Source organism: Notechis scutatus, chromosome 4 (genome assembly GCF_049901735.1).
Source record: "Notechis scutatus isolate UNSWTSFEM ecotype Mainland chromosome 4, rNotScu1.2, whole genome shotgun sequence".
Taxonomy (NCBI): Eukaryota; Metazoa; Chordata; class Lepidosauria; order Squamata; family Elapidae; genus Notechis; species Notechis scutatus.
In genome coordinates this window covers 77,242,108-77,258,507 of record NC_142012.1, presented here as the reverse complement: position 1 = coordinate 77,258,507, position 16,400 = coordinate 77,242,108, and the positions used below count along the sequence as shown (strand labels likewise).

General features: G+C 42.9%; 1 protein-coding gene across 1 annotated transcript in view; it reads right to left on the bottom strand.

The window, feature by feature from the left end:
- ADK (adenosine kinase) overlaps positions 1-16,398 on the bottom strand; it is a 250,147-nt gene extending 233,749 nt beyond the window's left edge. The window contains exon 1 of the mRNA XM_026674199.2: positions 16,275-16,398. Within this exon, the coding sequence (XP_026529984.1) occupies positions 16,275-16,342 (68 nt within the window). The 5' untranslated portion in view covers positions 16,343-16,398. The remainder of the gene's footprint in view (positions 1-16,274) is intronic.
- Positions 16,399-16,400: the final 2 nt, after the last annotated feature.

Here is a 16,400-nt window from a genome sequence, read left to right as displayed (position 1 = left end):
CCTTCTTCCCTGGCCCGAGTTAAGGAGCCATCTCTGAAAGCTCGCCATTCTGCAGCCCACAACAGCTGGCTTCGCGTTAAGTGAAGAGAGTCAAGCCAACCAACCTAAAACTTGCGCTTTGCAAAACTTGGCCCGCTTTGTGCTTCTTGCACCAGCCACCATTTAGCCACGCCTTCGTGTGAAAACTCAGCCAACCAAACCCAATGTTTCCACACAATCCCGGCTACTAAGCACGGAGTGCTCCGTGAAACTGAGGTAATCGAGATGCCCCGAGAACCAGGTTTGACTGTTAATAATTACGCAAAGGGAGGAATTTCTGAAAGGGGACAAAAAAAAACACCCTTTTGCTGAAGCTAACATGCCTGACAACGGACCGCTTCAGCGCCAGCATTGGAGGAAAGGATTCCTTGCCCTTGAAATAAATCATCTTATCATGGTTTTGTCGTAAGGATATTTAGGGGGAACTGTTTTACAGTACAAATCAGCTTGTTACTTTGGGTTCCAGAATTGTTACCTGTGGGATAGGTAACAAAAAGGTGATAATCAGTTCAACTGCATCGGCAGGAAAGGCCCTTTGGCAGGGGGTCCCCAAACTTGGCAACTTTTAAGACTTGTGGACTTCAACTCCCAGAATTCCTCAGCCAGCTGCGTCTGTTTCTTTTTTTCTCTTAACATCCTAAAGTGGAGAGATTGCAAGAGAGCAAGCTATGCCAGCTGAGGAATTCTGGGAGTTGAAGTCCACAAGTCTTAAAAGTTGCAAGACATATAGAAACCCACTAGATCAGTGGCTGTCCTGTCCTGTCTCTTTCTTAATTTCTACATTGCTTCTGTTCACAGATTCTCCACCCCAAAGCATGCAAACGAAGCCCATAAGATAAAATACTACGAGACCGTGATCTGCCCAGGATCATTTGAGTAACCTGCCAGTCTCCTTTCATGGATATCCCATACCCAATGGAGCGGCCCTAACAGCAGTAGCACTTAGACTTATATACCGCTTCACAGTACTTTACAGCCCCTCTCTAAGCAGTTTACAGAGTCAGCCTACTGCCCCCCAAACAATATGGGTCCTCATTTTACCTACCTGGGAAGGACAGAAGGCTGAGTCCACCCTGAGCCGATCAGAATTGAATTCCTGGCAGTGGGCAGAGTCAGCCTGCAATACTGCATTCTGACCACTGCAGTACCACGGCTCTTAGCCTGAACCAACAAGAGGCAGTGAAGACCACGTGCTTCCTAAACCTGGCCTGCTAGAGCAGTTAGTTCTAAATTTCCCTGAGACAAGATTGAGTTCTCCAACAGCTCAGCCCCTATGGCGGAAGGGAAGCGGTGGTGCCTTTATCGGAAGCAGAGCAGCTCTCCTGTTGTTCTGACCCAAACTTGGTTCCAAGGAAGCAAACACGATACAAAGGTAATAGCACAACCTTTTAATGTTTCTTTACGAATCCCGTTCCTTCATGGATAAAAGGCTGCTTCAAACCAATTAGCTCCAATAAGAAAGAGCCTTGCCGAGGTTGTGCAAGGCTGCCAGGAAAAACAGATAAAGTTACTAAGCAATAATTCAAACACAGTCTTCAAACACCAACTCAGATATTCCTAACGTCCACCAGCCTCGAGTGTAAAACTTCTTCGCCTTCTGCAAAGAACTCCGGTTTCTCAGCTGGCTTTTATCTCTTAAGTGAGGGCCCATTACCTTGCAGCCTTACTCCCGAGTCGCCCATGCTGCTGCAGCTGCTCTTTCCTTTGAGCAGCCCTGCGCACACGCATGCTGGGCACAGGCTCCTCAGGGACCTCTTCATCACTGCTGCCAGCCTCCACAATCTCCGAAGACAGCACTCCACTCCCTGATGGTCCTGGCCCCATCCCTGCATCACACGCAGGCACCTTGTCCGAGTACTCGCTCTCCGAGACCTCAGCTGTCCACACCTGCTGCCAGTGAACTGCAACACCTGTCCCCCCCCCCAAAAAAAACACACAGTGCCTATATACAGTGGTAGGATTCAAAAAAAATTTACTACCAGTTCTGTGGGCGTGGCTTCATGGGCGTGGTGTTGCTTGGTGGGAGTGGCTTGGTGGACGTGGCAGGAGAAGGCTACTGCAAAATCTCCATTCCCTCCCCACTCCACTAACCTGCTTTCCAGCTCCGTTCTCCTGTGCAGGGCAACCAAAGAAGACCCAGCCAATCAGCTGGGACTCGGGAGGCGGAGAATAGATGGGGTTGGCGGGGCCAGTCAGAGGTGGGATTTGCTGGTTCTTTGAACTACTCAGAATTTCCACTACCAGTTCACCAGAACTGGTCAGAACCAGCTGAATACCACCTCTGCCTATATATTATTCATTAACCTGGAATACTAATTCCTCTGTGGGCCCAGATGATCTTGTTATGCCTATTAATCACCTCCTCCTTTCTTGATCCAAATAGAAACCATCTCTAACCTGCCTGTCTAAATAAGAGCCCTGTGTGTGAATTCAAAACAGTTAGCGTTAGGGTCAGTTGACGATATTGCCTCTCTCTTTCCTCTTTTTGCTTTTGTTTTCCTTTATTTTTCTGCACTTTTTGCACCTTTCTTTTTTTTCTTTTAGTTTAATTTGTATCCGTTTTTGCTATGATTTGTTAAGAACTTCCATAAAATAGTTAACAAAAAATGGCAAAGTACCACTCATTTCTTACGATTGCTGTACGATATACAGCAGTGTTTCTCAACCTTTGCCACTTTGCACAGCTGGCTGGGAAATTCTGCGTGTTAAAGTCCACGTATCTTAAAGTTGCAAAGGTTGAGAAACATTGATACGCAATATCTGTAGAGATTCTCCGTCCTACAGATCATGGTTGTCTCAAAGGTGCTTTTTTCAGGAGGCAACTGGCCTTTCTTTTTTTCTTTTGAAGATGTTTCTCTTGTCATCCAAGAAGCTTCTTTTTTATATATTTTTTATTAATTTTCAATAAACAAACATAGACAAACAAAACACAAAACATGGAAACATAAAACTTCTTTTTGGAAAGCGGCTTATCCCCGGGTTACATCTTTTTGTACAGACATAAATCAAATTCATGCTCACTTATTATACTATTTCATATCTTATTTATCATTCTATATTTTCTATATAGCTTCTCCCCTCTTTTCACTCTCTTAATTCTATTTTATTTATTTCATCTTGATTTAAATCATTATACTTGTATCTTTTGTCCGTTCTTTTTCAATTATCTATTTATCTCTTCTCTTTAACACAAAATTTATCCTGTAATCACTGATTGAAGTGTGACGCCTTTCTATCTTTCCCCTAAATTTAACACTTAATATATAATTTCCATTCTGATTCTGCTTAGTACATTCTACGTACTACATTTTAAAATAAGAAAATAATAAATTTTTAATATAGTTAAATATATAATTTCCATTCTAATTCTGCTTAGTACATTCTACGTACTACATTTTAAAATAAGAAAATAATAAGTTTATAATATAGTTAAAACAATAAACCATAGCAAATTAAACTCTATCATTAAATCTTAAACATTTTACACATTCCCTTTAATATTTTATTAAATCATATAATATTCCAATTTTCTAACTCTATTTCAAATACAAATACTACAATACACTCTTATGTACTTTTGCAGAATCTCTTTTTTAATTGTATTTTACCCTTTGTCTCTGAAAAAAAATCTGTTTTTTTACATCTTGTTTCAAGCCTTTGTAACTTCTCTTCCCCTTTTCCCTTCCTTTCTTGTCCAATCTAGCCTTTTTACCCCCACATCTCTTAATCTCTGCCCTCTTAGTCTCCCCTCTCTGTTGTATTCCTCTTTTCTGTTGCTTTCTGGCATTGTATCGATTTTTCACCTTATTTTTTCCTTTTTTGGTTGTTTTTTTAAGTCTTAAATTCTCCATTCTCTTTCCCTTCTTTCCCTTTTCTTCCTCAGCTAAAGTTATTTGTTCATTAAAGATGGCTTCTTCTTCATCATCCCAGTCTTCTTGTTGTTGTAATTCCTGATAAGTAGAAATCGCCATTTCCAAAAAGTGGAAAACAGATCCAGAAGAGCCCTTCCCTTCTTGTTCCTCTTCTTTTAACTTTTGAAATTCCATTTTCAATTCTTCAACAGATAATGCCATTGTGAGATTTTTTTTAAACAACCCAAAAGTTTTTAGTCTTTCAAGAAATAGTTTCCAAAAGTCCCAAAGTCACTAAGCAATCCAAATCAACACAAGCTGTTTCATTTAGCACTTTCTTCTTTTTATAGTTTCTCTTTCTGGGGTAGGATTCAATTGCAAAGTTCCAAAATGTATTTTTTAGAAGTCTTATTACAATTTATCTCTGATCTTATAAGTTCCAAGCAGTCTCCTCCAGCAAAGTCTTAATATAAATTCTTTACCTCTCCTTTCCCACTTATAGCAAAAGAAAAAAAAAATTAATTCCAATGTTCAGAAATCTTTAATGTCCCCTTGGCTTTAACTTTCAAATTTAATTACCTTTTGTTGCCAAAACGGGTTTTTCCGATTTCCATCTGCTATCTCCATAGGGAAGGAGAGTGAGAAAAAACAAACTTTCCCTTTTCACTTTCTTCCGCTGCTTTTTACGACCTTCTTAGGGAACAATGTATCTTGAGTAAGTTGAATTTCCAGGGTATTTAGATGTTACTTGTTATCCCGGTTCAGCCAAAAACTTTCACTTTCTCAGCTTCTTCCTGCACAATCTTGTCCGGATGAAAGTTTCTTTGTGGCGGCCATTGCTGACCGCCGCTCCACCGCTTTTGGAAAAAGCAGGCATGATATTCCCCTCTGAAAAAAAAATCGGGCCGGCCAAAAGAGACCCCCCACCGCGCGCCAAGAAATCGCTGCCCAGCTCCCTTTTCCTGCCACTCAGCGGGCTCCGCTCGCACCACCCGCCCGCCCGGGCTCCACTCGCACTGCCCGCCCGCCCGGCCCGCCCACCGCCCGGCTCCGCTCAGGTATCCGGCTGGGGCTGTCAGGAGTTGCTACCGCCGGCGCGGCTCCACGCGGCTCCAGTCCCGCGTTGCCTCGGGAAGGAAAGGCAAAACCAGGAGCTGCTGCTGCCGTTGCAAAGCGCCGCCGCGGCTCTTCCTTTTGCCTTTCCCTTCCTGAGGCAACACGGGACTGGAGCCACGCAGAGCCGCGCCAGCAGTAGCAACTCCTGACTCGGGGCCTCCGAGGGGAGGGGAAGGAGGAGGAGAAGGGGGTGAAAGGGGGAGCGATTCCCAAAAAAATCGGAATTCCGATTTTAATCGGAAGAATATCATGTCTGAAAAAGGAGTTGAGCCAGCTGGGGAGGGGGGGTGCGATTCCCCCGGACCTCTGCTGGGCCTCCTCTATCTTCAGTCACCTCTACAGGGTGACTATTAACCCCCAAATCCGGCTGGATCGGGGGCACACCAGCGGCGAGCGCAGCAGGAACCACGCACGATCGCGGATTCCTGCCGCCGCCGAAACCTTGCAAACCGGAAGTCCCCAAGAAGCTTCTTCAGCTCCGACTGGATGGTGGGGAATGGAAGGATTTATATTCCTTGCAGACATCTTGTCATTTGCATCCTTTTAGAGGGTCCTTCAGGCCACTTGGAGGCTTATCTATGTATCACTGGATGACTGATAATCTCTACAGACTTTTTCCTATACAATTTGGGATGAACACCCTTTGAATGGTGGGGGAGTAGGAATGGATTTCCAGAGGGAGAAAATTGCATATTACAGGAACCATTTGCACTACTCCGATGACCCTGAGGACACAGGTAAACCTCCAAGTGGCCTCAAGGACCCTCTAAAAGGATGCAAATGACCCGCTGTCTGCAAAGAATATAAATCCTTCCATTCCCCACTGTCCTGTCCTGCCTTCAGAAAAGAAAAGAAAAGAAAAGAAAAGAAAAGAAAAGAAGAAAAGAAAAGAAAAGAAAAAAGAAAGGGAAGGAAGGAAGGAAGGAAGGAAGGAAGGAAGGAAGGAAGGAAGGAAGGAAGGAAGGAAGGAAAGATTGATTGATTACAGGATGTCTATCTTACTTATTAAAGTTCTTTATCTAAGACTTTACAGCACTGAAAGCAAAAAAAAACAACACCCTTTTATATGGGTCTCTACTATGAATAAATCTGAAACAACTTTTTTGTTTATCAGATATATGGCAATTTGTAGCTAATTTGTAGCATTATGATGTGAAGTTTCCAGAAAACAGGATTTGTAACTGATGTTTGGGGGGTTTTGTGTGGGTGAAATTAGCTTTATAAATCCTTTATAAATTTATAAAGCTTATAGGCATGGACGATGTCAAACCAAGTTACTAAAGATTATAATAGCTGGTTTATATAAATTTAAACAGGATGCACCTTTTTTGGTATACCTTCAAAAACCACAATTTAAGAATGTGTTCCATTTTAAAAGGTTCTCTTGAACAAGACAGGTGTGCCTCTTCTTTTGTAATGAAAAGAACCACCACAATCTCTGGAAACCAGGAAAATAATTCCCATTTCCGTAAAGTATGTGTGCGACGCACAAACCCCTTAATCCCAAAGTTGGACAAGAAGGGAAACAAAGATGAATTTCCATAAAAGGAAGAATCGCATGAAATATGTAAATAAATAAATCTGCATTTGGAAAGATTCTTGGACACTCAGATGTCAAAGGATGTCCTTAAGGTCATAACAAAAATTTTCTAGATTTAAGGCAATCACCCAACTTGGAAATGCCAAGCTGGAGAAGACCAGAAAAGGAAGTTTAAGACTTGTGCTTCCAAAAGTCTGCTACTTTTTTAAAAATTGGCAACTCATATCATTAGGAACCAGCATGAGAATTTCGATTTTCAGTTGGCCATGGGTGCAAAGTGTCTTTTAAAAAATATATATATATCTGCATGAGTTATGGCATTGGGTGAGTCCTGCTTTCAAACATAAGATTCTGTTTCTTTAGACTTTCCTGCAATTTGAAATAATAATCCAAAAACTTTCCACTACTTTCCCAGAGGTTCTGCTTCCTTTGCAAGGAAATTAGTCCTTAATCTTCTCTAAGCTTTTTGCTTGCAGATGTTTAATTACCCAACCAGGTAACATCATGAGGGCATTTTAAAAAAAGATTCTTGCTTAACAAATTTGCAAGTTGCTGTTTTACTGTCACCTGAACAAGTTTATTATTTTCTTCTAAAAAAATTCCATATTAATGTTTAAGTACCGTATATATCTTTGCCTTTTTACACTTGCTCACATTTTATCTTTGTTTTAAATTAGGTTTGGTTTCATTTATTTCTTGTGAGTTGGTCCTAAAAAAGACCAACATTGGGAAAGGACCATGTGTTCTAACTGCAACTGTTCTATGCTGAATTACCAGTAGGTGACACTTCAGATATTATTTCAACTTCTTTATTGGGATTTTTTAAATGCCAGAAAGGCAGCAGAGGGTGAGAGATGCCACTGCTGTCACACGGGATTAGACGTTAGGTTAGATGCCCACTTGCAGGACAGGAAGTACTAAGCAAGAACTATAAAGCAGCTATAGGAAGAGAGACCAGGTGCAAAGACCCAAAGGACTTCTGGGAATTGACGTCCTCCAAGATTTAACCATGCAGACCTCAGCACAACAAAGATACACACAAAGACTGTGCCTTGCTTACTCTGTAGTAAATCCTTTGGGGTGAAGCAGACTTTATGTCCAAGTAAGAACACACACTCTAGCGGAGACCGACTTAGTTAGCTTACTTCAAGTGGAGGGATCCTGCTGGTTCGGAATGGTTCTCATGAACCGGTAGCTCCGACGATCAGCTGGCCCCGCCCACCTGGCCCCGCCCTATCCTGTCCTTTATTTCCTGCCTTGTAGCTCATCTCAATCGCGCGGCACAGTTGATTTAGCCCCCCTTGCTGTTCTACTTACTGCTGCTGACTTGGAAGGTAAGCAGCTGAGCTTCTAAACGCTCCATTTTCAGCGCAGGCGTGAAGCACGTGCTTGCCAAACCGGTTGTTAAACCGGCAGCATCCTGCCACTGGCTGACTTGTAGGTTAGGTTGACCCCGAGGATGAGCATCATAGCCAACTCAGGATGCGTTCTGACCCAGGCTTCCTAAACCGTAATTACCCACACGCTTATTTTGAAAACAAGACTTATTTTATTGCAACACTGGGAATTGTTTTCATTGATGAATCTCAAACAGTCCCCCGAGATAAGCACCCACCTTTCAGTTCTGTGAAGTGCTGCCAATAACAGAAGTATCAAATGAATTAGAAAAAGAACCAACCAAAGTACAAAGCGCTTCAAGGATGAATCTGAACCGATTGATCTACTTTGCTTCTGCAAAGGTTTCTTCACCTTTGCCTGTCCTTTATCCCTTCGGGGAGGGACAATCACCTCCCAGCCTTACTCCCGAGTTGCCCCTTTTGTCTCAGCTACTCTTGTCTTCTGGCAGCTCTGTGCACACGTGCACTGGGAACAGGCTCCCCTTGTTCCTCTGCCTCACTGCTGCCAGACTCCGAAGGCTCCAGAGGCAGCACCCCACTCCCAGATGGTCCTGGCCCCATCTCTGCATTGGACACAGGACCCTCCTCTGAGGCCTCCCCAGACTCCCTGACTGGTCCCTGTTCTTCCCCACTATCCGATTCCGCTGGCGTCTGCACCGGCTGCCGGAGAACCACAACAGGATGACCACCATGGGTATCTTCAGAAGGAAACCATAAGTGGTCTTGGACCAGGACAACTCATATTCAAGTCCACTCTCAGCTGTGACATCTCCCTACCGAACAGGATGATTGTTATGGAGGTAAGATTGGAGAAAGGAGTTACTATAGAGAAACTGCCTTGAGCTTCCAGAGGGAAAGTAGGATGGAAATATAATGAATTATGATACAGGAAATACCTCCCTAAAAACAGTTCATTTACTGACCATTCCGAGTTACGATGACACTGAGAAAAGTGACCTAAGACCATGTTTCACACTTACAACCGTTGCAGCCATCCCCGTGGTCAAGGGATCGAAATTCAGATGCTTGGCCACTGATTCATATTTACGACGGTGGCAGTGTTCTGGGGTTATGTGATTCCCCTTTTGCGACCTTCTGACAAGAAAAGTCAACGGGGGAATTCAGCTTCACTTAACAACCCTGTTACTAAACATCTGCAGTGATTCACTTAGTAACTGTGGCAAGAAAGGTTCGTAAAACGGGGTGTCAAATTCACCGGATGACACAAGAAATTAAGAACAGCGAAAACTACTCAAGGTACAAACAGCAATAATGTTAAACAGTAAAAATACAATTGAAATAAAATTAATCAAAAGGGGACAGGACAACAGGATCTATTAAAATATCAGCCTCTTGAAAGGTCAGAGAGAATAAAGGACTTTTGCGTGAAGTCCAAAAGAGACACGAGATATTCCCTGCTGGAGTCCAGAGCTCCAAAGGACAATCTTGAACTTACAAAAGCAAAGAAGAACTAAAATGAAAGGCTTTGCATATTTTATTTGGAAGAAGCACTTTGGACTTTGCACGAAGTGCAACAGCTGTCTGTTATTCATTAAAGCTGCTTACTTTCAAGATTCGGGCCTGACTCAGCACTGAATTCTTTATGGCAGTGTTTCCCAAGCTGAACAACTTTTAAGGTGGGGGGACTTCAACTCCCAGGATTCCCCAGCGGCAGGCCTTTAAAGCAACAGAATCTAATAGATCTAACAGATAATCAGAGTTGGAAGGGACCTTGTAGGTCATCTAGTCTAACCTCCTGGCCAGGCGGGAGACCCTACACCATTTCTGACAGATGGCAGTCCAATTTCTTCTTGAAAGCTTCCAGTGATGAAGCTCCCACAACTTCCAAGGGCAACTTCTGTTCCAAGGGTTGATTGCTCTCACTGTCAGAAAGTTTCTCCTTATTTCCAGGTTCAATCTTTCCTTGTTCAGTTTCCATCCATTATTCCTTGTCTGGCCTTCGGGTGCCTTGGAAAATAGAAAATAGCTTGACCCCTTCCTCCTCTCTGTGGCAGCCCCTCAAATATTGGAAGACTGCTATCATGTCTCCCCTGGTCCTTCTCTTCACTAGACTAGCCATGCCCAGTTCCTGTAAGTGTTCGTTGTATGTTTTAGCCTCCAGTCCCCTAGTCATCCTGGTTGCTCTTCTCTGTACTTTTTCTAAAGTCTCAACATCTTTTTTATAATGTGGTGACAAAAACTGGATGCAGTACTCTAGGTGTGGCCTTACTCAGGCTTTATAGAGTGGTATTAGTACCTCCCTTGATCTCGATTGTATCTCTCTGTTAATGCAACTTAGGATTGCATTAGCTTTTTTGGCTGCTGCTGCACACTGCTGGCTCATATTTAGCTGGTTGTCCACTAAAACTCCAAGATCCCTCTCACGGTTCCTGCTATTGAGCCTGGTTTCACCCAGTCTATATGTGTACTTTTGGTTTTTCTTGCCCAAGTGGAGGACTTTACTTTTCTCCACGTTGAATTTCATTTTGTTAGATACAGCCCAGTGTTCTAGTCTGTCAAGATCCATCTGGATCTTGAGCCTATCTTCTTGGGTGTTAGCTATTCCTGCCAGCTTAGTATCATCTGCAAATTTGGTAAGTTCCCCTTCTAGTCCCTCATCTAAGTCGTTAATGAAGATATTGAAAAGTACTGGGCCTAAGACAGAACCTTGTGGCACCCCACTGCTTACTTCCCTCCATGTAGACTTGGACCCATTAAGGGCTACTCATTGAGTACGGTTTGTCAGCCAGTTGCGAGTCCATCTAGTGGTGGTGCTATCTATTCCACTTTTTTTCTAGCTTACTAAGAAGTAGGTTGTGGTCTACTTTGTCGAATGCCTTTCTGAAATCTAAATTTATTATGTCCACAGTATTTCACTGGTCTACTAATTTAGTCACTGTGTTGAAGAATGAAATAAGATAAAAATAAGAATCCTCTTCAGGATGGATTCACTAACTATTACATGATATTTTCCGGACCTGAAGCACTTTGTAAATAACTCTTGCATACTTTGAAATGGATCTACACACGCATCATCTTCAGAATGCAGAGGTGGCACATATCACAGAAAGTTGGGAGCTTCAATTTACCAACCAGGCCAGCTGGAAGCAGCAGACTTCAAGGCTACCACGTCTGACACTCGGCATAATCTGTCAACTTGGCCAATTTCTGTTGCAAATGAGAGACCTAAAAGAAGCTCCCTGCTCTCCAGAGACTGCCTCCGCTAGTTGGCTTGGGGCTCCAATGGAGAAATTGATCACTTGAGGAGATTGATCGACTAATAGCAGATCCTACCTCACCTCTGTGCATTTACTCTCTTTCTCCGGTCCCCATAGTTTAGTCATAACCTGTATTTTTGCTGATTGTATCATATCGAATTGATGTATTTATGTATTTTATAGAGCCGTGGTGGTGCAGGGGTTAGAATGTAGCATTGCAAGCTAATTCAGCTCACTGTCAGGAGTTCAATCCTCACCAGCTCAAATTTGACTCAGCTTTTCATCCTTCTGAGGTTGGGAAAATAAAGACCCAGATTGACAGAGGCAATATGCTGACTCTGTAAACTACTTAGCGAGGACTGTAAAGACTGCAAAGCGGTATATACTCCAAGTCTAAGTGCTATCTATCCATCATTCCATCCACCATTCCATCCATCCATTTATCTATCTTTTATCTATCTGTTTATTTATCTATCTATTTACTTATCTATTTGTCTACTCATCCATCTATCTGTGTTGTAAGCTGCCCAGAATCCGTTGCAATGAGACGGGTGGCAAACCATTTTAACAAATAAATAAATAATAAACAAATGAATAAATCCAATTTTCCTTCTTTAGTGAGAATTTCAAAAAAAGGTTCTGTATCAAAGCAAATGTATTCAAATGTGTTTTTCACCTATTTTTCTACAAACTTTTCTTTCAGGCTTTTACATTGATTGCTGTGTATTTATGGACTATTCGCAACATTTAACTCCAGGGAAGAAGCTGTCTGTCTGAAACAAAAAGCAAACCAAGTTATACTTATGGTTCACTTAGCTACATTGTACTGAATGTTAATAAGAAGCAGATACACAATATCTCCTATTTTCAATCCCCAGTGACTGGGCTGCCACAATACAAGTGCTTTAGCTTTTCATGCTGTGTGAACTAATTGCAGTGAACCTTCACTTTGGAGAAAAGTTTTCTGTAACACACACCAATTCACAAACCTATATAGATGCTTCACAGCCATTGTATTTTGGCTCCTATGCAGCTCTACTGTTGCCATTTTCGGGCTGCAAAAATCCAGATGTTCACTAAACCTCAGCAAATAGCCAGATTCCTCTCTGTTTCTTTACTGCCACTGTTTATAAGTTTATTCAACATACTCCCCCCCCCAATTGTTTTTTTTTTAAAAAAAAACTTTAAACAGCAAAATGGTGATTAGAACTTGCTTTTGGAAAGTTACTAACCGATTAAAAGTCCAGATGCATTTGAAATAAGATTTTGGAATCTATTATAAGAATCCTTCCCATGGAAAGATAAAAAGTGCTAAGATGTTACTGAAGTGCCAAAACTTTGAATATTCGATACAAGAGCAGGGGTTCCCAACCTTTTCTATACCCCACACCCCTACAACGCTTTTGGTATATTCTCGCACCCTTACAAAAGTAAGTAATTAAATGCATATAATTATGTATCTACACTATAATTTTGAAACTTCTAAACCCAAATTTCCCCACCCCTTGGAATATCGTCTCACAATGCCCCACTAGAGGGAACTAGAAGGATCTCGGAATTACAGTTAAAGGAGAAGAACACTTAAATTTGACTTGCTAATACAGACTGGACAAAAATACTTTTAGCACAGTACATATTGAAGAATATTCGTAAGCAATGGACCCAGAAATTAATTTTAAAAGTTTGTGCCATTTAAGAGTGACTGCCATAAAGACAGACAGATAAGGCTGGACGGTATTTGGAAGACATTTTACCATACAAGATTGAGACTCATCTGAAAGTGATTCTAAAATGGACAAGAGATATTAACTTGGAAAGCTTAATACATAAATGTCTTGATGTCTTAATGCTTAAAAGGGGAAAGCATAAAACAAGTCAAAAGAGTGACACGGCTAACTTTCCTATACTGAATTTACAAAAGAGACTCATTAAAGCTTTGAAGAGGTCCGTGAGAAGGGATAAAGAAACTAAGTAAAAAGAAAGACATTATTTGAAGGGACTAAAGATTGTTAGCCATAAAAGGAAAGTATGTAAAGTAGATTTATTTCATCAAAGTGAAAATAGATATATTAGAGAACCAGTCTGGTGTGGTTGTAAGGCATCAGGCTAGACACCAGGAGAATGTGAGTTCTAGTCTCACATTAGGCACAAAACCAGCTGGGTGATCTTGAGCCAGCCACTTTCTCTTAGCCCTAGGAAGGAGGCAATGGCGAACCACTTCTGAAAAACCTTGCCAAGAAAACTGCAGAGACTTGTCCAGGAAGCCCCTGAAAATCAAACACAACTGAATGGGAGGCAGGAGGCAGGGATGAGATATGGTAACCCTTAATGGGCTTTTGTTGATCGGGACTGACAATAAAGTTTTAAGAATTTGCTTATAGGTAAACAGATGAGCCATGGGAAGAAGACATCCTTTGCTGTATTTTAAGATAAGGTGATGTTACTAAAATTGTTTATACTTGTGATGAAGGGGGACGTTATTTCTTTATATATTTTCCTTTACTATAGATTTTCTCCCTTCCTTCTATTTTTCCTTTCAATTGTGTATTTTCTGCACTTTCTCATTTTTCTTTTTGTTCTTTTCTTTTTCTTAGTTTGTATTAGTTTTTATCTTTTTACTTGTAATATTTAACACGCTTAAAAAAAAAAAAACTAGGTGGCAAACCCAGCCATATAAAGCCACCAACATTTTGCTGCCATCTAGTGGCCACTCAGATATGGTACACTTAACCCTGCCATGCAATTGACTGTTTAATTTACACAGTCTAGTAGTCTAAGCTCAAATTGGCACCCAGGTAGTTTGGAGCAAGTTAAAAGAGCTACAAGAGGGGGGGAGGGTGGTCCCCAACATCCTACTCAGTGGAGATGAAAGTAAGGCTTGATTTTGCCAAGCTGAAAAAGGGAAGTGTAATTTTTTATATTTTTTTCATAAATTTATTGCTACTGTTTAATAAATTATCCTTTGTTCCTCTGGGATATCAGCTCAAGTAGAGCTCAAAGCTGAAATACAAACACACACACACACACACACACACACACACACACAGTGCTGTGCAAAAGTCTTAGGCCACCGTTACATTTGTTGTTGTAGCAATGGTGGAATGGAATGGAATAGTTTAGTTTACTTTATTGTCATTGCACCTCGTACAACAAAATTAAATACCACCTTCAGTGTATGTTATGACTATGAAAATAAACACAAACAAACACCCTTCACATTCTATACATTGAATTGAAAACCCTTGATATTGCATTAATATTGCAGAATAGTTTACTTTATTGTCATTGCCCCTCGTACAACAAAATTAAATACCACCTTCAGTGTATATTATGACTATGAAAATAAACACAAACACACACCCTTCACGTTCTATACATTGAATTGAAAACCCTTGATATTGCATTAATATTGCAGAATAGAATAGAATAGCTGGAAGGGACCCTGGAGGTCTTCTAGTCCAGCCCCCTGGTCTAGCATTCGAGATTCTTTTCAGACAAATTACTGTCCAGTCTCTTCTTAAAAACCTCCGGTGATGGGGTGCCGGCGATTCCTGAAGGCAAGCTGTTTCACTGGTTAATTGTCCTCAGTAGTGACCCTATATAATTCTGTCTTCAGTTTCCTTATTATAATATAATACAACTATAAAATACAGGAAATCTGTATGCAGTATTGAAAAAGAGGAAAAAGCGGGTGGGGGGGGGAACAGCTTCCATAGCTCAAGTGGCAAGTATGCAGTGTGAGCTCCCCTATTCTTGAGCCACATCAGACACTTGGCTCCCCATAAAATCTGGACTAGAACCCCACCTTGCTGCCATTGCTGACCCCTGAATGTGCCCTCCTCTTTCATGCCAAAATGACTGCTGGACTATAAAAAGCCTATTTATACCGGGTTTGTGCAAGACATGCTCTTGTTTCACACTCTCTCTCTCTCTCTCTCTCTCTCACACACACACCCCTCCGTATGGGTGCAATTCATTGTACGCTCCCTAAGAAAACGCCCAGTGCCAATCACAGTCTGTCACAGAATTTGACAGGCAGAAAAATCAGGTGTTTGCACCAGCAGGGCTGCTCTCACACGGGAGGATACCAACACACAAACTGCATATTCAACACATGGTGTTCAAGATGCCCTTTGAAAAAGCCAAGCTTAAAGGGGGTGTCGTCTTCCAGGTGTTGCACACCCTTTCCGTGCAAACCCAGAACTGCAACCAAGAGGAAAGTTGTGACCCTGGGAAGCCTTAACTCCCACTGGGGGGGGGGCAGGGGGTTTGTCTTCCCCACGGGGCCCACGTTGCTGTGGGAGCTTCATCCCTGGAAGCTTTCCAAAAGAGACAGGACTGCCATCTATTAATCAATGGTGTGGGAATCTCCTGCTTGGGCGGGGGTGGAGGGGGTTTGGACTAGATGACCTCCAAGGTCCCTTCCAACTCTGTTAATCTGTTAATAAGAGCCCTCTGAGAGTCACCTGTCAGAAATGGTGTAGGACCTCCTGCTTGAGCAGGGGGTTGGACGAGATGACCTTCCAACTCTGTTATTCTATTCTATTCTAAATGGTATAGGATCTCCTGCTTGGGCGGTGGGTGGAGGGGGGGGGGTTGGACTAGATGACCTCCAAGGTCCCTTCCAACTCTGTTAATCAGAGCCCTCTGACAGCCACTTGTCAGAACTGATGTAGCGGGGGTCCCCTGCTTGGATGGGAGGAGGTTGGGTTAGATGACCTCTAAGATCCCTCCCAACTCTGTTAATAAATGGCGCAGGGTCTCCCGTTTGAGCAGGGGTGAGGGGGTTGGACTAGATGACCTCCAAGGTCCCTTCCAACTCTGTTCAATCGGATCTGCTTTTGTTTCTTCCACCAGGCCCGATTCGGTCCCTGACGGGGAAGAGGAGCGGGCGGGCGGAGAGCAGAAGCCCCCCGGGCGGAGGATTGGGCAACCACGCCGGCTCTTGTTACCCAGCCAAGCCGGGGTGGTGGCGGGGGTGGGGGAACGAGAGAGCGCCCCGAGCGGCCCTTCCCCTGCCCGCGGCCTGAGGAGGCGGCGGCGGCGGCGGCGTGAGGCGAAGGAGGCGGAGGCGCGGCCGGCGGGGTTTTTCCACCCCTGGGCGCGCGCTTACCTGAGGCGGCCCGGCTCGTCCCGCAGCTTCGGCCTCTTGGCGCGCGGCGCCTCCGCCGACCTCCTCATGCCGGCGGCCCCGAGGCGAGTCCTTTTTTTCCCTTCCCCGCCCCCTTTCCCTTCCCTT